Below are 25,786 nucleotides of genomic sequence, written 5' to 3'. Positions count from 1 at the left end.
ACATTTCCCTTCCATTAGAGATCTTCCACTCCTAAAATCAAATTAAGTGGTATTATGCATTAGCAGACAGTAATCAAATTCTATTTTATTTTATCAGAAACAATACATAGTTTGCCTTTTTATTTTGATTAAAAACATATCAAGAATGCATGTGAGGAAATTCACCAATAATGTAGTTTATTTATAAGATGTCCAAGTGCACTGTAAATAAGTCACATACACTGAAAATCTATTTTAAACTGATATTTACTCTTCCTTTCCTGTTAAAGATGTGTGACAAAGGCATTTTTTCATTTATGACTATGTAAGAAACAAATACTATGAGTATTCATTCAAGATATTTCTTTCTGTGTGAATATTTGCATATGCACATGCAGTCATGATAAAATGCATAAAAGTGCACTGAAAGGCTGTCAGTAAACTACTCCAGGTGAGGTCACAGATTTTGTGAAGCTACAAAGTCAGGGTTTCTTTTAGGCTCTTTTGCAAAACCTGTGCAAATCCTAACTGGCCATAAATCATAACTTCATAAGAAAATATGGATTTCAGAGAGAGTAGAGAGAGTAGAGACCTGTGTGAATTAGGTTTCTTTTGGTTTACAATCTCTATTACTTTCAAGGTGTACTTGTATATTTATTGATTAAAGGACAAAATGCATTTCTTTCTTCTTTTCTTCCTTCCACCGCTCTCCCCAGTAACAGTGTTTGATCAGAACTGTTTCTTAATTCCCCCTTAATTATCTGACTAGAACAGAGTATGGAACAGAAAACAAGCTCTGTTTATATAAAAATTGTCACGGAAAGGAAAAATAAAAAGCTGATGCATCTTTCTGATCTGTTTTTTCTCCTTTTTACATCATGGACAAAACAACTGCTCTATCAAAACAGCTCTATTTAGACTACATATGTTCAACCTGCCCTCTTTTAGCCCTCTTTTTGATGCTTTGTTACTTACTTTTATTAACTATATTACAGATTTTGTAAGTGGCCCAAGACAGTTTCTCTTCACTCAGTGCAGCCAAGGCAAGCAAAAAGTTTGGACACCCTCAAAACGTATACCTAGAAAGAACAGTGTCCTCTGTGAAGTTATTCTAGTAAGGGCCTTGTACTCTTCTTTTTTGATGATGCTTCCAAATGCGAAAAAAAAACCATACCAGGCACCATCACTCTTTCTGATACAAGTGACATAAGTAAAATGCACAAATCAAAGAAAGGGAGTACAATTTATATACACTTTTGTACTAAAGTTTTTCCTAAAAGTTTGGCTTCAAATAACTTTCAAATATCTTCCAAATATATTTTTGCTTGGCCATCCAAATAACCGCAGGATCCCATGCTCCCTGTGAACAGTTCTGGGCAAGTTTTCATATAAAACTATTCTAATCCTTTAGATAGATCCAAACAAAATTTTGCTGCCTATTAAGTAATTTTTGAAAGCATAAAAATTAGTTGCCATTCAAATTAGTTATGACTAAAAGTCATGCTTGTTCCTTACATCAGTAGATTCCACATTCCGTCATACTGTGGTGAAAAATCAAATAGTTGAGAAAGACAACATAAATTTGCTATATATATTACGGTGGAGGAAATCAGTTGCTCCTCTTTTCTCTTTCTCTTTTCTTAGAAAAAAATTAACTGAGAATCACCATTATTAAAAGAACACAGAGCTGAAATACCACTCATTTCACTTCAATAACTAAAACATGTATATTTTGGATTCATGCTCTGATCATAGGAAAGATGATTAATTTTACTACTTTTGCTGCTGTAAATAACGTTTCAAATCAATATTTATGACCTTACTTTGACATTAGGCATTTGATTTTATTTATATTTTAGGGAAATACATCAATATCCTAATAAGTACATCTTTCAGGAATTTAAATACAAAATAAATACTGAAATTTCATTATGAAATTAAATTATAGAAATGATTAATGAATAGAAAACTCTGCAATATTAGCATTTCCTTAATTTAATTGATATACATTTTTAAATGGACAGAGAATGATCAAAATGATTCACAGATTCAGTAATCTGAGCAGTACTGAATATTCAACAAACATCCAAGAGAAGTTACATAATAGAAAGGCAATCCTACAGAGTAACATTTTTAGGAAGTTAGCTTCATCAATTATGCTGTAACTTGTATATTACTTGCAATGAACTTTAAACAACTGTTCTCATATTTAAGCACTTGATAATGAAACCTACATTATGAAGGCACCTTGAAGAAAACACTTAGGCAACATTGGAGTAACAATGCAATTTTAAAATGTAATCTGTTAAAATACATTTGACAGAGCATTAAGAAGGGGATCATAAGACCAACTCCTACAATTTAGAAGAAATAAAGTGAAACTGCAACACAACACAGCAAATTTAAAATCTAGTGGAAATAATTAGTTGAATGATTACATATACAGCAAAATTTTTATAGCGTAAGGGATCAACTGTGAAAAGATTCAATAAAATATTTTATTTTTGAATTCCGATTTCCTCTCACTTACAAAATAAGCAAGTGCTGTTTCTAGATTTAGAATAATGATATTCCCCACTGAGGAATATAGGTTGCATAAAAACATTTTAAAATTGCTAACGTATCTTTTTTTTTTTTTTTGAAGGGGATTGGTAATTGCTTCTCAGCCAATTAAAGGGTCTAGGGGTAAATTTTACATCATTTAAAAAATTGGATGAATAAATAAAAAAACCAGACTACAACAGTGCAGTAATGAGAGTATTTATTAGTATTTGTCAGAAAATATTAAATATTTTAAACATTTAAATTAAATTATATTCTAACCCAGAAATAAATACTCTCATTACATACATTTTGACAGCTATTTTTTTCAAATCCATCTACCACAGACTGAAAAAATTGAATGTTTTGTTGGGAGTATTACTATTCATTGCAGTGTGAAATTAACAAGAACAATGTGAAATGAAAGTCTAAAAACACAGAATGACAGCACTTTCTTCAACAGCTTGTGGGCTTATAAAAATACACAAAAAGTAATTACAAAAACCTCAACGATTACAATACGATCAAAACCGCATGGTTTAAAAGTAAAAATTCACTTGTCTTTTAAATTGGTGCTTAGATGCAAATAATTTGTTATATCTAATAATTTCAAAACTGCTCTTGCCATGCAGCCGTTCAGTGAAGATGCACTTAACACTGCTCCCAATGCAAAGAATAACATTATGAAGGAATAAAGCTTTAAGCTATTTTCTAAAGGTCATGTAAAACAGGAAACTCAAATATTACAATAGAACAGTAGCTAGGTCCCGGGTTAAATGAAATTTCAGCATTATAATACAGTTTCCTAACACAGAAAATACAGTAAATGAATAAAACAAGAGTCCTAGAATGTATTTCTGGAAACATACACAGAGGTTGTAGCCATTTCAATTTTTTTAATGTCAGAAGTAAATTTTCTGCCTTGATTCTCGTAAACAAGGTGTATTTTGCCAAAGATTAACTGAAGCACCTCTCAAGAGAGATAAAAAGTACAAAATTAAGGTTTCTATTACAGTTGATGAAGTACTGCCAAGCTTGCCAGACAAAGAATCGAAATAACACCCCAAAACACTGTTACAACTTCTTACAGAAGAAACTGAACGAAATCAGCAGTACCTATGCATCTCCCCACGTGACAAATCAAACCCAAAGTACAACACCTCTCTGTTTTTCACATTTAGAACAACCACCTGGGAACAAACTGTTCACAAATCATAGGCTTCTGCTCTGTGCATGTTGATGATTCAAAAGTGCATCTACATTCAGCTTCCTCCAACTGGCTATTACGCTACATTATTTCTAAGGGTACAGGTTAAGGGGTACAATTCATCATCCAGCATGACAAAAAACAGTTGAGAAGTTTGTCTCATCTCATAAAGAGAAAAACCTTTATTATCTACTATAGGACAAAGGATTTGCAGCTACCCGCTATTTGAGGAACGTGCTGTTGCTGTAATTTATCTCACTGTATGGGTCATGAAAATGCACAGTGGAGTCTCAAATCAGCTTTAAGAGAAAACTGCATGGAATTTTCATGACATTGTGAATACTCCTAAAACTTACACAATAAAAAAGAAAAAAAAAGAAAAGTTTTTTCATACTTATGAATCAAATGGGGTTCTGAAAATTTCTTCAAGGTCTTTTTCTTTTTCTTTTTCTTTTTTTTTTTTTTTGCATCAGTGATTACTTCTGACAAAGTTCTGTTCAGCTTCGACCTAACAGTGATTCCTATTGAAAACTCCAGACAGGTGAGTAACGTTATCTCTTTTCTCCATGAACACTCTTATCAGATCTACCGATATCCTCTGATGGGTCCTATGCTCCAAACATACCTCTCTCCTTCCTCACAATAACAGTCCTCTTTGTTTCAATGTTAGCAGGATCCCTTGTGCACAAAGTTTTGTGAGTACATGCATATCTGCATATGAACAACTAGTCCAGCCAACAGCTTAATTTACAACAATATGAAAAAACTCTAGGAATGTAAAAAAATGCAAACAAGCAAGTTGAAAAATGTCCTTATAAAAGCTGCGTATTCTGTGATTTTTTCTTGCAGTTAAAAGGAAATATATAGAGGTTCTGACACACACGAAAATACTCCAAATCTTCACTGTGCACACTGTGCAGTATGAATTGTAATGACCTGAAAAGAGGGATAGTAATACTCTGTACTGTTGTTTTACTAAATTATGTAACACAGTGTAACCAACTTCTATTGCCAGAATAAGCTTCCACTGATCCTTACAATAACTGCAGTTTCACAATAAAAGTATGTAGTAGGAGCTTCAGAATCCTGAATGAATGTTAAGCAAAACAAAAACATTTTAAGGCATGTTAGAGATTTTGCATGTTGATGCAAATAATAATAATAATGCATGTTGAGGATGGAAGTAGCATTAATGCATACAACAGATCCTGTAACTTCCCTCCATTAATTCTCACTCTACTGCAGGTAAACTTATAGCTTATTCACCTATTCACAGAAAAGGAAAAAAGAACCTCAACAACTGGCACAAAACATTAAAAATCCTGGTTGTTTACTTTAGTGAGTTCATATTCATGAACATTTAAGTAACTTAACCGAAAGTAGAAACAAAACAATTCTGTGGAAAGAAAGAAAATTGAGATAATAAGAAAGGAATACATCTATATCCTTTTTCCTTCATATACTAAATAAATAAATAAATAAATACTTTAATGAGCTATTAAACATAATTGATATGCACAGAACACAGGAATACATAACATACAAATTACTAAAGATGAAAAGGAAGGATGTGATCCTGAAAAGATTTTCTGCACATCTATACAAAGGCATGAACATGCACCTTAAGAGCACAGAATTTGAATGCTTTGAACCACTGAAAGACTACAAGACAGAAGAAACTATGCAAGAGATAGGAAAATCGAAGAGAGAAATCAGTTCTGAGAAAAAAAAAAAATCAGGGAAAAAAGACAGAAAAAGAACTCAATATATCAGCAATTCAGAACAATAGTGAAAGATGAAATGAAAGCAATATATTTTAAATGATCTAAATTAAGCAAGAGATTGCATAATGTGTACTGCATGGAGAGGAACTTTTATTTTTTTAACCCAGAAAGGCATTCACTACCTGCTCCACTGTGTTTATCCATGTGTGCTGGGTTTATCCCACAAATAATGTATTTCTTTCTCAGTAACTGTATTCAAACTAAATGTTATTTTAAAAACAGATTCAGAAAGACAAAAATCAAAATTTGGAAAAGTACAGTTTTAATGAGACAGAGCATTACTGAGAATTGATCATCCAAGTGAGAAACAAAGTTGAAACATTCTTTTGCAAGGAAATACCCAGAGTATGCTTATTCTTTAAGATTTACACGACAAATACTAAACATTGGAGAGAAAGCTCAAGAGACTCTCATTAGATATATCTATATAAGAATACAAACATATTATATATAGGAAGATCCAACACTTTGGAAATTAAAATCTTTTATTTTAAAACAGAAGGCATATTTAGTCAATACTATTAAAACACCAGAGTTCAACAACATCTTGAAAAACTTTTTAACATTGTTGGCTGTATTTCACTTCTCAAGAAATAATCTCTTTTTTACAAAAACAAACAAACCAAAAAAAAACAAAACAAAAAGAACCACAACTTCCAATTATATTCTATGTTGTGATAGTTGGACTTGACATAGTATAAACACTTATCCCTCCAGACACCTATTTTTAAATGCATTGTCCTATCTATAAAATTTTAAAATAGAAAGAATATAATTCAATTACAGTTTGCTGAAACTCCTTTATTTTTTTTTCCTTTAGCTTCTGTTGTTTTTTGTTTCTTTCTTCTCAAAGAAAAACCTTTTTAAAAAATCATGTACTCAAATACAACAAATGTACCAGTAAATGTCAAAAAGGGGCAACATGAGAAATATTCACAACCTTAAATAGCAAAAAAGCTAAATATCTAGAGAACTCTTTTTCAGTATTCATAGTCTTAAAAGAATGTGCAGAATACCTTCCAATTTAGGCACTTGTGCCAAGCATTTCATCCAATAGGCTCTGAGCAATTATGTAATAGCTAGAAATAAATTACGCAGAATTCAGAACTACTGCATAGTAGACGTTATGCAAGACAAGTGAAAAGGCAAACTGTCATCTTCTGCAGCTTATGGTACAGGAATTGTTATGAGGCAAACGTATTCCCCAAACTGTCAATTATGTTTCTATTAGTGACAGTTTGGATATTTATTTTTTTCTGAGACTTCATAAGTGATCTCTCACCACAGACATGTAGCAGGCACTGATTTGCAGGCACTTCCACTCTAACTTCAAAAAGCTGTTGCTGATGTTATCTTCTCCTGATCAGAAGCCTATGGTTTAAATTTTGCTTTAAATGATTTTCTGCATACACTGTCAAAAAATGACTAGAGAACTATTTTTGTAAAGTTAAACACTGAACGATATTATTCTTCATCACTGGCAAGAATGCAGCTTCTTTTTTAGTTGTGCTTGGCATTATTGCGAGAGCAGACCCTTAAAACATCTCGTCTAGTTTCATAGGCTAGCTTCTTTTCATCTTTGAATACAAAATCTCACTTCTGTGCTTCAGAGAGCACGGCAATCTGCACCCTCTGCCAACTTCATAAGTATTAATTCGCTTAAAACAAATTCCCAACACTAAGGATATCAATAAAACCCAGAATCAAGGCATAAAATTGAAAAGACAGTTACACAATTCTGTGTGTGCTTGCTGCCCTGGCTCACTGTTATACATCCTCACATCAGCCTAATTCATTTGACACACAGTCTCCCCACAGCTGAGAAATCCTAGCTTTCTTACCAGATCTTAGGAAAAGCTTAAATACAAAACCTCCTATGTTTAAGTAATGTTAAGTTTGTGACACAAATCAACAAAAGGCAGGAAATTCAAAGATAACACTGACACTCCATGCTTAATTCATGATTGTTTAACAAAAGAGCCAAATAATATGAGTAACTAATGTCACTCTGTCTGTGTTCTTGGGCAAACAGGTGTTTATCTTGGAAATTATACAAATTCAGCCTCTCCTGTCAGTCTATGTAAATGCTACTGATTATTTAGTGTTTAACAATATGTTGGATATAAAGAAAATTTAAACTCTCATTCAACAACTTAGCATATTACATTCTAACAAAAATCTAATAAAAATGGATTTTTTTGAAATTATGCTGGGCAAGCATAAATTAAAAAAAATCATCACCCTATAAAGTTCTCAGAAGTTATCAAAATAATATAATGCAAAATAGAGAAATATATATATATACTACTCATGAATTGATAACTTTCAGCATCCACTCATATTTCAGTTCTTCTTTGAACCCTCTTTTTCTTTTTGTGTAATATAACCAAACATATCTCAGGGTAGCAACTTGTCAGAGAAAGTAATGACGCCTATTGCTATATTATCATTGGATAATCAGAGGATTTTAACTATCAGGTTTCAAAGTACATTTTGGTACTTTTATATTTTTTGAATATTAATTGCATATTTATGGCGTGTAAACATGTCTAGTTATTTTGCTCATTGCTTTACTGTATAAAGAATAATAATAATAATAAAAATTATTGCAATTATGAAGGTCACATATCATAGTCTTTCCTAGAGTACGTGAAATTAGATCACATGAATGTGCCTATACATTAAGAGCAGGGCAACGTTTACACTTTCTTCTTTTTTATAAAACTATTCTTATTATTCTTTCTGTAATTATGTTATTTCTTAAGTACCTCCTCATATCTCAAGTGAATTTAAGTTGTATTGGAAATTAGAAATATCAGTTTTTATTTTCTCCAGTTGAACTGCTAAGCAACCATAAACCAGCACCAGCAATAGCTGGGTAGTCACTTTTGCATTACCAGCTGAACAGTTTCAAAGAGAGTTTTTGAAAACCCACATCTTCTGTAATTCATCAAACTGCAAGGAACCAGCTCACCAGTCCTAGGTATGTTTTAAAAACCCACAGAAAATATCTACAGTAACAATTAAATGTGGTGTCAAGACTGTAATATTGAAATCAAAAACAAAACCACGACGCTTAATGTATCTTCACAAACAAAAGAAATGCATTCATAGAATCAGGAGTATTAGGAACATCAAACAAAAGAATGAAGTCACATACAGCTCTACGCTCCCACTCAAGTCATGGTCTCACACATCTCTGGACACAACTTACCCTCCTTGTGAAACAACTACAAACTGTGAAGCTGCAAGTCTCTGTAAGACCAGCGGAGACCCAACTAAATGATTCCACAAGAAGCCAGGCATACACTTTTTAGCTGATTTCATCTACTTGCCACAAACACAAGGAGTACACGAGGGTTTGAAAGGGCTCTGAGGAAGAGAATGGCTGTTCTTTTCCTTTGTGGAAGGGGGGCAGCTTCTTTGATAAATGAAGTTCAACAACAAACTGAACTTACAGCACAGTAAATAGTGCTTATTAATCAAATTTTCACCTGCTATCACAATTTAATTTAAGGCAGGATTTTAACTTTTAGACAAAGCACAAAGTATAAATCCTACCTCACTATATGATTTATTTTGTGTTCTTGGATATCATGAGCAGATGAGTACAGTCATCACACTGGTGTGCTGAAGAGTATAATGATAATCAATTGGTCTTAAGAACCATATAAAAATCAGACAGTATCACAAATATTTTGCTGGATTGCCTACTGATCCTTACTAAAACTATCTAATTTTATTGAAAAGTAAGATCCTGTCAACTGTCAACTAAAATTTTTTTCAGAAACCCAGTAGCTGAACGCAATAATGCTGAATGACTGCAGAATCCAATACATCAGTGACAGGTAAGTATTAATACACAGAAGTCACCAGAAGCTCAGGTTGCATGAGTAGGGTTGCAATTATCATCTAAATGCGACATATGTTCTCCGCTTATTCATTCTGTGAAACGCACATTCCGCTTTTCATCTACCTTGGAACATTTCCTCTCTCCCCTCATTTTCTAGTAAGCAATTTTTTTGCTTCAGTTCTTCAGAGTGTGTTTTCCTCCTCCGAGAGAAATCTTGTTTTTCTCTCACTAACTGCAGCCAATGAATGGTGAAATAATTCTGAGAATACCAACTCTCAAGTTGTGGATTCTATTCTTTCCATTAGAATAACTTTCACATGGGTGCCAAAGTCAGTATGGATAAGAAGCAGAGCTAGCAGATCTATAGTACACAAAGAGACAGTTTCACTTAAAAATATATCCAGTACCTCTGATGTAATAGCAGTGAAAAGAAACATCTGCACTGTCCCTTTGATTTCTGTGGGGAGAATCCCCTTTCATGAAATTCCAGCAGATTGCTGCCATTCAGAGATTCACAAATTCACCGTGGCCAAGTAATAGAAAGTCAAGAAAATCTACATTTTTAATTTTGACAGGATCTATTCTGCTCATGGAAGTATAAGCAACTGTAGATAGAGAAAATGGTGCTTCTGGCCCACTCTCCCTCATGTTCAAATCCTGAACTCTGCGGAGCAGTATACCCTTGAGCACCCATACAAACTGCAGTAAAGTGTAAAATCTGAAGGGAAAAAGACCACTGGAAAGGTAATTTATCACTTTGACATAGTAATTCTTTATAAAAGCTATGGGGTAAAAAGTTAAAACAAAAAAGAGTGAATGAGAATCGAACAACTCAAAATGAACAGCTTAAAGATGTAAAAGTTTGTAAGTCCTACCAAAATTTTAATGTCTAAGCGGGAGTCTGACATTTGAGAATACGATTTTACTGCAGAAATAAATGTCTTAATTGAAAACAGTATGTTATTTGCAGAAAAAAAAGAAAACAAACAACTACCACACAACAAAACACAGTACCCTTAGTACTGAAGTACTAATGTAAGTACTTATGAGTTTTCTTGTATTGAGTATGAATTATGTTTCTCTATCTGGTCTACCAGATAGAAAGCATACTTCCTAAAATGCTTCTCTCTTTTCTTAATCATAAAAGCATCTTTAAGGGGATCACTGTGTTCATTTAACATACATGCCCACAAGAAGCAATCAATTCACTCATCATTGCCTGAGTATCCTTTCACATCACCTTAAAATGCACATTCCCTTTTTGATTCTCTCTCAAATGCTCTCCAGATTCCCAGGACAATTAAAAGGACACAAAACCAGACTACACAACAAATGCCAGTTCAAATAAGCAATACTTCACAGCACATACATATATAGTGACTTTCATATTTCTTAGCACATATCTTTTCAAGCAAGTAAAACATGTCCTATTTTTATGGTTATATGTTTTGAAAATGTGCATTTATACACTTCCAACAGTTTTAATAGAGTTCCTATACAAACCTAGTGGAGCAAAAATGTTACATACCATAGTCAGTGATCTTACACGATACCAAATACAGTTCTTTCAGGTTCCGTCCTTCTTTGGCAATCACCTCCACACACCTGGAAGACATATAGAGTAAAATCGCAGTTAAAGAACAGTAGGCAATTTTTAAAAAGGAAGAGTTCAATCCATAGCTGCAATATAGCAAACCTCAATTTCTTTATTCTGTAAATTATTCCACACAATCCCACACTGAAAATACATATGGCAGCACGCAGGCACATTAATGAGTAATACACTGGAGAAATACTTTATTTTATATTACATGCTTCTATATCAGTATTCCCATAAGTTTTTCAACACGTGAATTGCTTTAATATATACAGAAAAATCCTTTGGAAAATAATACATAGTTTCCATTTATAATTTCCATTTATGTATTAACATGTAACTTTGGAAAGTTTATCTTGCAAGACCTAAGCTTTGAGAGTTCTCTTCTAGAAAAAACCATAAATGCATTGTAATGGCAAAGAAAGACAAGAAAATGCTACTTTAAAATCATGTTTACATTTCCTCAGTGATTTCTGTAGGAGTCAACATTCATTAGGACATTAAATATTACAGGTCATTGTTGTTCTATGGTATACAAGCTACAGGGAAGTTTGAGATTGGGTGTTAGGAAGAATTTCTTCACAGAGAGTATGAATTGGCTGTTCAGGGAAGTGGTGGAGGCCTGGGTGGTATTTAAGTAACATGTCAATGTAGTAATGAAAAACATGATAATGAAGGAACTCAACAGGTAAGGCTGTTGGTTGGACTTGGTGATCTTGAAGGTCTTTTCCAATATTCATGATTCTATGAGTCTACAGAAGTTGCATAGGTGAGAAGATAGCTCATTTGATTGCCTCACCACAACTGTGACAAATTTTCAATGAAACATGAAAATTATCGATTTCATGTAAGAAAAAAAAATAAGCAAGAAAAACAGTAAGAAAATTTAAATTCTTATAAAATAGTATATAAAAAAATCAACTTTTGATGAAGTTTATATGGAAGTACTATAAGCACAACTGTTGTGTTTATAAATGCATTCTTGACAGTGCATCACTCCAAACACCAGTTCATAAAATACATTTTTAGTCCCACTAATATAAAATATGTCACTTGTTCCATTAGATCAGCTAAGGTGATGATTAGGTTAGCCTCTATGCAGAGATACCTTAAAAAGAGGATTTTAAAGCATAAATCATAAGAATTTCTTCTGATCTTGTTTCTTTGTTATCTGATCCTGATAAACCATTTAGTTTTCATAGTGATTCAGTCACAATAATCTATTCTGACTCTTCAATCAACCCTCCCACTGTACACAAAATTAAATTACTTCCTAATTTTGGAAAAAAAGAAAAAAAAAAAAAAAGAAAAAAAGGTCTTCCTGAATTTGTCATTAGTTTTTGCAAAATACATCTACACCCCCTAGGGCCCTTTTTATCTCCACTGCTACTACTAAATTATCTGTCTATCTGATTTTACTGTTCGTGCTGCCAATTTTAGATTTTAAAAGCAACCTCTTAATTCTTAAAGATTACAAAATACAATTACTTAATCATAGCCCTTCAGACGTATTTGTCCTCTGCCTTCTTCCTTTTAAAATCTAGAAGTGAAATTGACTGCTATTAATAAAATATAATGCCTCTGAAAGAGTACCTTAGTCACATTTTCTTTACCATTACCACATATGTTCAGAAGACCTTTGAAAATTTTGTGAACCAAGTATTTAGAAAATACTGGCAATGCTTGTGCTCAAAATCAGATCTTTTTAGTTTACAGTAACACAGAAAAGAGTATTTGACACAGTCCATCCTGATCCAGAATAAAAACAGAGTCAACCATCAGATTCTTCACCCTTTAGCGCAGATTCTCTGCTGACAGTTAGCAAACATGACAATTATTTTTCTTTTAGGAGTCATGCCAAGAAAACAGTGGTTTTTAACAACTACAAAGTACATAGAAAACGTCTTTTGTTCCTGTAAAACATCATTTTGATAGAGACACTAGTCTTTGTTAACTGGCTCATAGTGATTCCTTCAAACAGTGTTGGCTTTAAGCATCAGTTTTTTTTTTTCAAATGGCTTGACTGTTTCAAACCCTATTATTCACTATATATTAGAGTCTGGACTTAATACTGTTCATTTCCTCTTAAATGGAAAAAAAAAATTAAAAATCACCAATCTTTCACAATCTTTAGCTAGTCTCAACAGGCAGAAAAAATAAGCAAAAAAATGTAGCTTTGAGTATCTCACTTCTTATAATTGTTTTAAAGACACTAAAATCACCTAATATCTAAAGCAAAGAGGCAATGATATTTCTAGTTTGGAAATGAAAAGTGCTTAATAAAGCTTAAATATGGAATATACAAATTTCTTCATCAACCTGTAATAATCTTCATAAATAGTACCAAGTTCAGTTTTAATTTCCATCATCCCTTCTATGGATCATCCATATGTACATTAACTTACAGTACCAAAAGTGGCAATTTATATCATCAATAGCCTCTGCTCTGTGGAGGGTCACACAATACATAATTATTAGTAACTGATGCTTTTACAACATATGGAAAAATAAGAACAGTTTTATAGTTATTATTTTTATCTTTTTAATCTTTGTTAAACATGACAGGAAAGAAAAAGGGTAAAAGAACAAAATGATATTAACCTTTTCCAGAAAGCAAGGATCAAGTCATGATAATTCTGTTGTTATAATCCATCAAAATTATATCCTATGATTGTCACATCTATCTTTTGAAGTACATATGTACATTTTGTTGAATTAGACAAATCTAAGGTGGCATGTGTATGAGCATGCTTTTTAAGAGTACAAATTTAAAAAATACTCATTTTCTTAATGTTTGCAATACTGAATGTAATACCTAAACCCAAATAAAATTCCAGGTAAAGAAAAAGTCTAATCTTAATACATCAGAATAATACTGGTAAAAAGAAGTAAAGTTACTATTTGAAACAGTAGCAAATGATGAAGTCATGGAAAAATAGACAAACGAAGCCCAGAAATGCTTGAAGACTAATCCGTGCCTGCCAGAGAGCTAACATGATGTTAACTGCTGTGTACCAAGGCAGAGGAAAAAAGAAGCTTTTTCATTCTCTTAACTGAAGGGGACTGAACAGATTTTTTTTCAGTTCATTAAATCAGTTTTAACTGAAAAAAAAAAAAAAAGACATAAAACAAAAACAAAAAAAAAAAAAAAAAAAAAAAAAAAAAAAAGATTAAGTAAGTAATTTACAGAGAAAGAGACATTTCTATTACATTTTTCCGCCAAATGTATTAAAATGCAAACATTCTTCCAGGAAGAAAAGCAATTTTTACACTCAAAATAAATTACTAGTAACGATCCAAGGGCTCATCAGCCAAGGGCTAGGAAAATAAGACTAAAATTTGAGCTTGGAAAGCATGCAACTATGAATATATACGAGTTGACTAAAACACAAATCTCCTCTTTTTAAATCAGTGTTACTTAGAATCATATAAGACATGAAAATACGAAAACATGAAATACTTTAGAAAGGAATTCCTAACTCATTTAAGCTGAAATATTACCTAAGAAATTCTTATGATAAGTTTTTCCTCTATGCACTATATATTTGATGAAGGCTGTTCTCTGATAGACTGATGTGCAATTCAGTTTTATTGCATTTGATTCTAAGAGTAAGAAATTAATATCACACTCTACGCAAAAGTGGAATAGCAGAAACTGATTTCACAGAAAAAAATGTCAAACAGTATTTCAGAGACCAAGCATATAACTAAAAACACACATATGTAACGCTAACTTAAATTAGAGCTACAAGACTGCAGACGTTTGTAGACAACTAGAACTCACTCACTCCTTTAATTTTGAATGCATTGACACTGCAGCTCCCCAAAGTGCAATTTATATTCCCAGAATGAGAAAACTCTTAGTGTAATAATTTCTTGCTGTTTGAAAAACAAAGCAAATTTCAAGCAGTAAATAGTACTGATACAGTGCTGCTAAAATTCCAACAATTCATTTCAGGGACAAAACTTTCAAACTGGGTTAGAGAAACCATACAAAGTTACACCAATTGCAAGTAAATGAATACCAGACCAAGCAGACTACATTCATGAACAAAATGTTACAGGCATAAAACTCTTCTCTAAACAAGTTTCTTCTGCAAAAGCAACAAAACTGCATGACTGAGAAACTGACAAGTTTACTGATGACTTATAACGTAGGCCTATAATCTCGCTGGCTCCCACATATGCATCTGTACAATTGATTCATGAAGTCAAGGTTGCTGACATTCCTTTTAGGCAAGAGCCTAAAAACAGAAAAAAATACGATCAAGAAGGAAATGAATCACTCAGAAAGTACTGCTCTTTCTTAAGCCAACTGAGCCTTACATTTTTTGACTTGCTTGAGGTTAATGAACTAAACTATGAAACTTCCACCAAAAAGATTCAAAAGATTTTTGAATAATGGTAAAATAATTAACACACACAATGTTTATTTTTGGTCTGTTTCTAAAAACACTGGAAAATCATGTTTGTGACAACTGAAAGGAGCTAATGAGAAAACATGACTAGTATATTTGTTACGTAAGTGGTCCTGGGAGACCTTGTTATAGTTCAAGATGTTCTCCATCCCTGAGTGAAACTAATTAGAGTTGCCATACACTGGTTAAGAGATCACAACTTGAGGAAGTGATTTTCAATCACTGTACAAGTTTTTTTAAAAAACTTCTATAGACAAGAAAAAGAAAGGTAACACTGGAGACATTAACACACTCCCTTGGTATGATTCAAAATGAACATCAGATTGTTTACATGGCTTCTTTGCATTTGATTGGCATAATTTCTCTCTAAGCAGAAAAGTGAACACTTCACTACTTTTCAAAGCATAACCACAACTGGGAACCAAAGAGATCCAGCAAAGAATGAGAACTCTTAAATATGTAACAGAAAAACAGAAATCTTTCACAAAGAAATAGACAGGCTGCTGGCCACCTGGTCTTGGTTTGACATTTTCTTTTATTTATCAACTTATTTACATCATGAACTACAGTTCAAAATGTATGCTTTCTAATACTTTACAAGAGTGAAAGGTGTGATTTAACTTGTCTTTACTTCTTACACTGGCACAAAATTTTTACAGCCATGTGAATGTTTCAATTACACCCAAAATATGTATTTTTAAAGTACTTTGAGAACATTGAGAACTGCATCTATAAGAAACTAATCACAGAGACAACAAAACTGACTAAGACTTTCAATCATAAGTACAAACTGAATTTTAAAAGCACTTTTCATTTGAATCCAATATGCAAAGTGTCACTAGTTACACAAGTTAACAGTAATTATCTCAGGGCAGTCATTAAGTTCTGATTAGCAAACTTGTATTCTTTAGAAAATCAATGTAATTTAAAAATTGATTTACCAAACAGTTTTGCTACTTGGAGCTCAGGAGAACAGATAAGCTTTTTTTTTTTTTTTCCACACTGAAACTCATAAACTACAGAGGTAAGGGCAGACAGGTCCCACAGCGTCTGATTGCGCTCTGTGCTACTCAGATGCAGGCAAGCTCCAATCAGAATTACACAGATAAATTAATCAGCACTATGCTCCAGCTATTATGCTGTGCTCCAGCTATTATACCCTGTCTTTCACCAATAAATATCTATTTTCAAATATTTATTAGAAGTCTTATCTAAAATTAAATGCCTTTATAATTCCTGTTACCCTGACTGTATGTAAAGCCAGCAAGCAATTAAGCCAAGAAAGGAGAGATTTAGCAAATTATTTAATTCTGCTATCTGGCATTTACATGTAGTAGCATTTCAGGTGGCCTTTAGTTCCTTTCTGACTAGAAGAAACTAGATATCATAATGGACTTAACTGAAATAAACAACTATGAAAAACGATTTTATTCTAAATCCCTCATGAATCTGATATCCCACAGGTAATCACGCCACGGTCTATAGGAGATAATTAAATGGCATCTTTTTTTTTTTTTTTCTGAAAAATATTAAAATATTTTGGAATTCAGATATCAGATGAAAAGACCCAGTTAATACAGAATTTCAAATAGCTTCTTAAATCCATTCTGACATCTTGCCAACTGTTATAAACCAGAACTGTTAACTACAGGTAAGTCAATGCACATTCCTTAGCAAGGTTTGTGTTACAAAAATAATGACTTCCTTTTTCAAACATTTAAATTTTGTCTTTCAGCTAAAAACTGGTAAATACTTGGATTACAGGTACATTATAGCTGGACTACTGTACTGTATTTGTGTAAATATGTGAAAATGAATTGGTTACATATATACAGCTTTTTCCCCACAGCTACTGCCCTAACAGCAGTGCAAAGGTAACTATCTATTCACAAAGACAAAAACATACAGATTTAGTAAATCTGCACAGAAGCTATAAAAAGTACCAGGTCATGAATACTGCAGCTTTTATTTCTATGCATATAAGCAAAACCTTGTGAACTCACACAAACTGCTTGATCTTTCACTGTTTCCTTTTTATTTACTTAAGTGCAATTGAAGTGTACCTATGAGATGTGCTGCGATTCAGATGCTGAATGTGTGTCTTGGCCAGATATTTAGTTCAGTGACCAGTAACTGATAATGCATATGGCAGCTCAGAAACAGGCCACCACACTGCTGCAATTTCAGAGGAGCACAAACGAGAGGAGACGTTCCAGAAAAAAGATGTGTAAATTATTACCATAATTCCTTTGGTACAAATCATACAGGGCCAACAATTGTAGCATTTCTTGCATGGAAAAACAAGCCTTTGAGCAAGGGTGGCCTTACATCTTCATGACCTGTTAAAGGTTACATTTACTTACTTCAAGCCTCAGATGGCCCTAGTCCTTGTGACATCTCATTAAGATATAGCTTATAGAATCAAAATATTCATAATCAGTTTCCTCAAAGAAAGCTTCCAAATTTAACAGTAAAAATATGACATGGGAACTCCATTTCCCAGAAATGTTCTTTATGCTAGTTTTCAATTCCTAGAATTCTATTCCTAGAATCAGTAGTACTGCTAAGTTAAATTTATATGAGATGAGCAAGTTTTACAGGGAGAGGTAATCTCTTTCATTAGACAGCATTAAAAGTAAAATCTTTTACAACATATGAGGAAGATGTCTGGAAAAATTCTCCTATCATAATATCTGATTTTTCTTCTCCATCCTGAATGACATTCAAGTTTGTACAGATTTCTTGCTTCTACAAAATGATGTTAGAGCAGATGGAGAACCAAGATAACAAAATGGGAAAATATATGTAAGTAAATCCAGTTATTGTCATAATTCATCTATATTTGGAAGTGATCTGAGGCCCGATCTCTCCATATTTTACGAATTAAAGCAAGTCGGTAGATCCATTGCATTAATTTAATGCCCTAGATGTTACTAAAACTAACGAAAGAAAAAAATCAAGCTCAAAACATTTTTGGACACACACTCTAAAGGAAACATTAAATAATGTAAGCAATAACTGAACTCTAAACTCAGGCTAACTAAGGTCCATTGGGTAAACCTCACAGCAGAGCTTGTGCATGAAATTAGGTCTATTACATGCATTGTGCACTACCAGAAATTTTCCAATGTACAGTTTTTAGCTGAGACAAAAAACTCCATGTCTTCTAAAATCCTAAAAACTGTGACTTGCAATGAAATACTACATACATCTTGATAAAAACGCCAAAGTCCTTAAAAACTTTACTTTAACCTAGAGAGAAGGCACTGAGATTGCAGTGCAATGACTTTTACTGGAAAAAAAAAAAAAAAAAAATAATGCTTGAAGGCAAATTCCAGAACTTCTTCATTAAATGATTATGCATTCCTTTCCACAGAGCTGCGTGGCTAGCATTTCTATTACTGGCACACTGCTTGGAGAAAGTGGAAAAAAAAAGCTTGAGTACTTTCTATGTTTAGTATTAAGCAAAATATCCTTCTTTCAGCTCAGGTAAGACACTAGCAGTCACATTTATTTGAAACTTAGAGAACACTAATTCTTTCTACATGTTAAAATCTTAATAGATTGTCAATTCCAAGTATGGATTTTTAGTATCATCTAATAATGTATGATCTTCACGTAATAGTATTCAAGGAGTAACTTCTAATGCAATCTTACTGGAAAATGATCTGGTTAGACAGGGCATTTGAGTATGCTGTGCCCTTTTGACTAGTGACAAGACACGGCAAATTTCAGTACTTGGATAATTTCTAACTGAGTAACTGCAAGCACAATGAAACAAAGAAGACAAATGTTTGTATTCCTGATTTAAAGCATCACAACAAATATTTTCAGTTTCACCTGTCTTAGGGTCTCCTGAGTCTTGTTGAAATGGTTCTAATTTTGTTAGGTTACTGAGCATGCTGATATATTTGGTGTATCACTGCACTGTTTGTATTTGTTATATAAGAAATATACTCTAAGTGTTATTTGCATGTATTTGCATCTGCAGACAGCGTCCCATTGACTATCCAAAACATGAAGTTAAAATGTAATGAACTGCCACCTGAAACAAGGTTAAAAAAACAACCTTAACAACAACTGGAATTCTGTGGATTTGATAAATTTGTCCTCCTAATCTACTTGAGCAGTTAACAAATTATTATCTTCTAGCTACATTTCTCTGTGCGTTCATCTAAATATCCTAAATTTTGTCAAAGTTCAGATGATTTTCCAGCAAGCCTCAGCTAACTTTATACTGAAACAGAAAAGAAAAAGTTATCTAATTCCATAATATCATCTTTGCTTTGACACTGATCATTAGATTCAGCTACAGTACAAGGAGAAAATGATTTCTTAAATTGATCCAAGTGGACCCACAAGGGTGCAACTGTCAAAATCATTTGAAATTGCACAGTCAATTAAAATATAACATTAGGAAAAGCCAACTGAATTTCTGTGGGTTGTATTTTTGCTTCTCCAGAGAACTCCAACAAGAATTATGTATTCACAAATCACTATATGTAAATATAACTCCACAGAATGCTTAATAAACCACTATTAACAAAATATTTTTTAAAAATATGAAATTACTTAACTGCAGACGTGTCTTTCCATACTTTCCTCCAATAATATATTTAAATTAGGGCTAATACAAGCCACATTAATTTCATTCACAACTTTAAATATATCTTTTCATTGTGAATATCTTGCATTAAAGTAATAAATGTTGCTAGTGGTTGAAGCCTTCCAAGGAAAGCACAATGTTACTATATTAGTCTTAGCTCCAAACTTTGTCAGTCACTTAAACCAGGTCAAACTGAGTTGGAATTGCCAATATCTGTGTAAGTCATTTCTTTGTAAAAGTAATACAGGCACATTTCTTCACTCACCAGGGAAGATGGGGGAGAAAGCAAAGCAGTTAGTGTATGCACTTGATAGGAACAGTGGGAAGCAGGAAAATATTACATATTTTCCATATGTGCAACTCTGAGAAATCACAGAAGGCAAAAGTTGGCTTTCCACATCCATTTCCAGGCAGCTAAGTAACCCAGACAGCAGAAGCATGCCGATGGTCAGCTGGTGAAAGCAATATGCCCACTATTCACAACATTCTGGCTTATTAAGAAATTAATTCGAAGCAGAAACTGTTTGCCAAAATAATTCTGACATAAACCATGTTCAGAATTTCTGTGGCTGCCACTGCTTTTATTTTACATTATTAGAAAACATGCAAGAAGAAACCTCTTAAATAACAAGCACACAGTGCTTCAAGTGTAAATACAGTTAGAGGACATCATGCTTTCTGTAGCGCGCACTGTGTACTAAGATATTCATAAGCTAGGCTGATAAACATAATTGGAAAAGATTGCATTCTCACTCTCTTTGTTCTGATTCAATTACTGATGTACGAGGTTCACATGGAAGCCTCAAGTAAATCACAGGTTATTGGCAGAACACATCAAGGAGTCTGTTACTCATTGCTAGACATAGCATAGCAGCATACTACATATTCAGATTATTATATAGATAAACAGCTCCTTGATATTCTTAGAAGCCTACATGTTCCTGTAACAAACACAGGTAAACACGAGTTTCTACTTGTTACTAGATCTGTAAGTTCACAGGAGGCCTGAAAACTTGTTTTTGGAGTGAACAACTGTAGTCCCATCACAAACAGCGAACACAAAAAGAACAGGCAATGTCCTCACATTGGTTTGAAAAATGTGCTAATACATTATGCTCAAATTTCAATTTCCAGATGACACTTGCTAAATTCAACATCAAGTACGTAGAGTAAGTCTGGTTTAGAGAGAATGATCCTTTGCTAGAAAGCAAAATTACATTTTTCCATAAATCATGAATGAAAAATATTTTGTCATGGCAAGTAATTTTGAATGTGTAACTCCAAACAGAGTGATGTGGTCAGAAACAGTATGAGGTGTTCAAACTTGCTTGATGTCAAGCTTAACTACCCCTGCCACTTCAAAGTCTGAACAAGATCTTCAAATATTTCCATTAGTAATTAGTGTCACATGTACTTATGAAGATGCATTTAAGTTAATGTTACACTGTTGGGCACACCAGGAACCATACAGGCTCAAGCTATTGCTTGGGACTGTGAACAAAATTTATTAGCATTATTTAACTGATCAAAAATAAGATTTCACTTTTTCTTAAAACCAAACCAAAACCAATCAAACCAGCTAACAAATCGTGCTAAAAAAGCAGTCGCTTTTCATATTCATGTAGCCAGTTGTTACATAATGGTACTTATGAATTCTGAAGTCAGGCAATTCCATTAATATGAGGAATCCTAATGCCTTTTTTGATTTAAGTGACTTCAGGCTTAATTCTAGATTTAGAATTAATCCATTACTATGTGGAATCCTAATGCCTTTTTTGATTTAAATGACCTTGAGTTTAATTCTAGACTTAGAAGACAGCGCTCTCATTACTTCCTTCTTGTAACTGTATGAATTCTTCTTTAAGTAAGTGGCAACACTTTTTGTTTGGCATCTCTGCTAGTTTTGAGAAAATAAGGACAGTAGCTCTGCTTCTTTCTCTTGTAAAAACAAAGAGGTTTACTAAAACAGTAAGTAGATCTCAAATGTCTTATGCTCACATGATCTTTCTCTTTTATTGATTTTAATACGATTGCCCCCACAGTTTGACTTGTGTAGCTAAGGCAGAATTAACTGAACTCTAAAACTGGAAGGCCTCAGAAGAGGGTTTTTTTTTTGTAATTGTGATGAAGTAAAGTGTGAATACTTCCAAGCTGTCACCGCCCTCTAATGAATAAAACTGAGTAAAATTCACCTACCCTGTGACAGGGGTTAGGACGCTGATGAAACTTAACCTAGACAAATTAAATAATTTTTCCATGATAAGTGGAACAAGCAGGTGAAGTACTTAAAGACCAAGAAGAGTACAGGTTCCATGTCAAGTAATATCATATCTCTTAGTAAGACAGTAAATTTCTATTAGAGACCCAGACTAACAAGAGTCTGTAACTCATGCTCTGTAACTTATGGAGAAAACCATGTCTTTGCAGGTTCCATTGTAACACATGTTTAAACAAGGTGACCAACTGACAGAAAAAGTATGTGTCTCTGTACCTTCTAATAAGCTGTAATTCAGCAATCACTGCTAGATGTATTTTACTCCTGTCTTCTTTAAAATACTTTCTGATGTATTCATTTCTCCTATATACATTTCATAGATATCTGAATCTTCGAAGCTACAATTCTCTAAAACTTCCAGAACTGCAGATTGTACAGAATGTGACCATTTTCTAATGCACTTTTCTAGATTCCTGATTACAGCTTGTATTTTTATTTAAAAAATATATTACCAGTGCATCTTAGCTGACAAAAAAATCTCTCCCAATATTTGACACAGCTACATGCTCAAAGATATACTCAAGTTAAGAACCCTGTAAGGAAAAAGAAGGAAAAGATTGCTGAATTATATTTTACTTGAATGACAGATGAGGGCTACCTTGCTTTTTGTTTTAGGTATTTTTGCAAACATTACAGAGTAAATTACTATCAAAGCTAACTTACTACTTCTGAGCTGTATATTTAAAAGGAGTACTACAAAATTTACCATTTAAGTAAGCAATTATCAAACATCAATTTAGAAATGTGAGGATTATGACATAATTTCACCCCTTACAATTAGCCCTTAAAAAGCACTGCAACCCTGTATGTGTTAAACATATGCATAAAGTTAATGGAAATCACTAGAATGATGTTATTTTTCTCCTAAGGATAAAACCCACTGGTATGAATATAAACTTTATCGTGTCAGGGATGAATAAGGTCACAGTCACATTCTTACTGCTATAAAATCTAAGAGCTACAACTATTTTACAATTTGACAAGAAATGATTTCTGGAGAACTCCTTTTAGTGTTGATCAGAAATAATTCATTTCAAAAGTATACTCATTCCAGTCACTTTGACTCTGACATTCTATAGAGTTTTATAATTATCGAAGACAGTGTGAATCTTCTATCCATAGATTTCCTTGATTCCAAATCCAGACAATTGGCAAATATCAGTAGATACTGTCTTAAAAAGGGTAGCACCTCTTTTAAAACGAATTTTAATCCATCACATTTTGGATGTAAACAACTGCTACTTACGGTTTTCTATGAAATAGATAAACTGTTGTTACTGTAATACGCTCTTACAATTTTACATCCCGATTCAAGAAGCTGAAGTCTCAGTAATCATACACAAGTGAGAGAGATATCTAAATGAAATCCAGGTACCTCCTCAGCTAAATCTGAACATGAAGAGCACTCTGCCCTTTAATTACATTACCAGTGCTGGAACAAAGGAACAGCTGTAATTCTTGCCAATCGGTTGGCATCAGCATAAGTACCATCAACTGCTGATTCATTATCCTGAACCATTTTCACTCTCCTTCAATATAAGGAATTATTAAACTGAAGTTTGCTCCTGAACGGAATACTACAGCAATTTAAGAAATCTCAAATCTTGGTTTCTTGTATCTTTCTCTTGTATGTGTCTATAAACAATGAAATTCTCTCTCAGTCAGTTTGTTTTTGCCAGTGGCAATCTGGTGATTTCTAAAATGTCTCCGTTTGTAAGCATGGCTTTGTCTCTATGAGAAATGCTTGGACACTGGAAAACTTTGCCTTCACTGCCACCCTCTGGGCTCCAAAATAAGACTAAGAACTGTGGCACAAGTACTGCAGGATGCTTTTGACACACAGCATCTTGTACACTCTTATTAACACTAGAAGTATCTGGTTATATAACATCTGTTTCCCCCAGAAAGATCTCAACCAAAATAATTTTACATGTTATCAGCCAGATAGCAGTAGAAGTTTAAAACAAAAAAACACAATTATTTTAATCCCAAAAATGAAAATGAACCTATGCTACCACATAAAATTTTTTAACTAATTTGTGACTGCAGACTGGGACACTTCCTGTTGCTAAGAGGCTGTCACTGATATTCCTGCTTCAGTTCAAAGTATCAAAAACTCACAGATGAGCTGAACTACTTCATTTCTACATTTCTATTATAAATACTACATTTTTATTATATCTAGTAATCTGGTTTAAACGACACAGGTCTCATACTAAATGTCTTCTTGTAATACTTTTTGTCAAAATGCTCAGAAGCTTAACTTGTGTTTTTTTAAATAAAAAAAAAAAAAAAGAAGCAGCAGAAGCAACAGTAAATGGGCTCTTGGTCTATTATAGAGGAATAGGTCCTGATGAGTGCAACAACACTGTGTTCATTGCTTCTGTTGTTTTACATGATGCATTCTGTAGCGCATTTCCTGAGAATGATGAAATCTATTAAATCAGGGGTGGCTATACTTTCAAATGCCTAGAATAGGCTGGTAGCTACATTGAGAAGTCAGAATGAGAAAACAGTTACTCCCTCTTCACTTTCTTAACAGTCTCCCTCCAGTGTCCACTTTTCAGACTTTTTCAAACATTTTCAGACTTACACTCAACGTTACTCACTATTGTTCTTACCCAGAATAACACGGCTTAACATCTGTGACGTTAATGGGTTCAAGTCAGATTTGAGAGTTACGAGGGGTGACAACAGTGACATTTCTCAAATACAATGAAAGAATTTTCAGATTAAGTTTGTAGAATGGGAGAATTTCATTTACTACATGGTTTGAAAAACTTTAACCTGGAAGGCCTGTAGGAAGAAAAGTGATAAGAGAAGAATTTATTCCTACATTCCCTCAAAGGAAATTCTCGGAAAATAGGTGACGTTCATTGCATTTGCTACTACTGCAACAAACTAAAAATTACAGCTTTTGAGAAAATTCTCGAATTCTTGAAGTCAAGAAAAAAGAAAAAGTTTGTGCAAATATCCCTGACCTTTAAAGTCTGTTTTTTTCCCCCCGTACTTGTACAAAACACAGGATGAAAAAAAGGAAAAAGAATATACTCCCTAGGTTAATATATAGCACTCTTCTAAATTTTGTTTATGTCTCACATAAAATAACTCAAATATGACCTCAGTGATTTGTGTAAAACAGCAGAAGTTCAGTCATTCAAATAGTTCTTCATAGGCCTCTCTACCCATCAAGATCAGGACAGCAGTGGCTACTAATCTTTAAAAGCACTCAACTAAGGGTCAAAGTCACACAGAGGTCGTTGTTAAACTGTTCGCAAGGATTCTCAAATATTTCAACAGTGGTTTTTGAAGACAGTAATTAAGACTGAAGACTGATGTAATTAAGAACTTATTATCATACTTGGTAATCCTCTGTAAACTTACAGTCAAGAGCCAGCATCTGAAAGAAATAAAATCAGCAGACAAAAAAACGTGATTTGACTTTCTCATTCACAGAAAAGGAAAAGGAGTGGGAGGAAAGGATATAACCCATGAAGAGCTTCCAAAACTGCAGAGGTAAATTACA

The 25,786-nt window shown here is 33.3% G+C and overlaps 1 protein-coding gene across 1 annotated transcript in view; it reads right to left on the bottom strand.

The window, feature by feature from the left end:
* The window catches only part of FBXL17 (F-box and leucine rich repeat protein 17), a 278,684-nt gene that overhangs the window by 80,240 nt on the left and 172,658 nt on the right, over positions 1 to 25,786 (bottom strand). The window contains exon 7 of the mRNA XM_052701015.1: positions 10,893 to 10,969. Coding sequence (XP_052556975.1) covers positions 10,893 to 10,969 — 77 coding nt within the window. The remainder of the gene's footprint in view (positions 1 to 10,892; positions 10,970 to 25,786) is intronic.

This window comes from Tympanuchus pallidicinctus, unplaced genomic scaffold, assembly GCF_026119805.1.
Source record: "Tympanuchus pallidicinctus isolate F22 unplaced genomic scaffold, pur_lepc_1.0 scaffold4, whole genome shotgun sequence".
Taxonomy (NCBI): domain Eukaryota; kingdom Metazoa; phylum Chordata; class Aves; order Galliformes; family Phasianidae; genus Tympanuchus; species Tympanuchus pallidicinctus.
The sequence above is the reverse complement of the archived record's forward strand: the minus strand, read 5'-3'. Positions and strand labels throughout refer to the sequence as shown.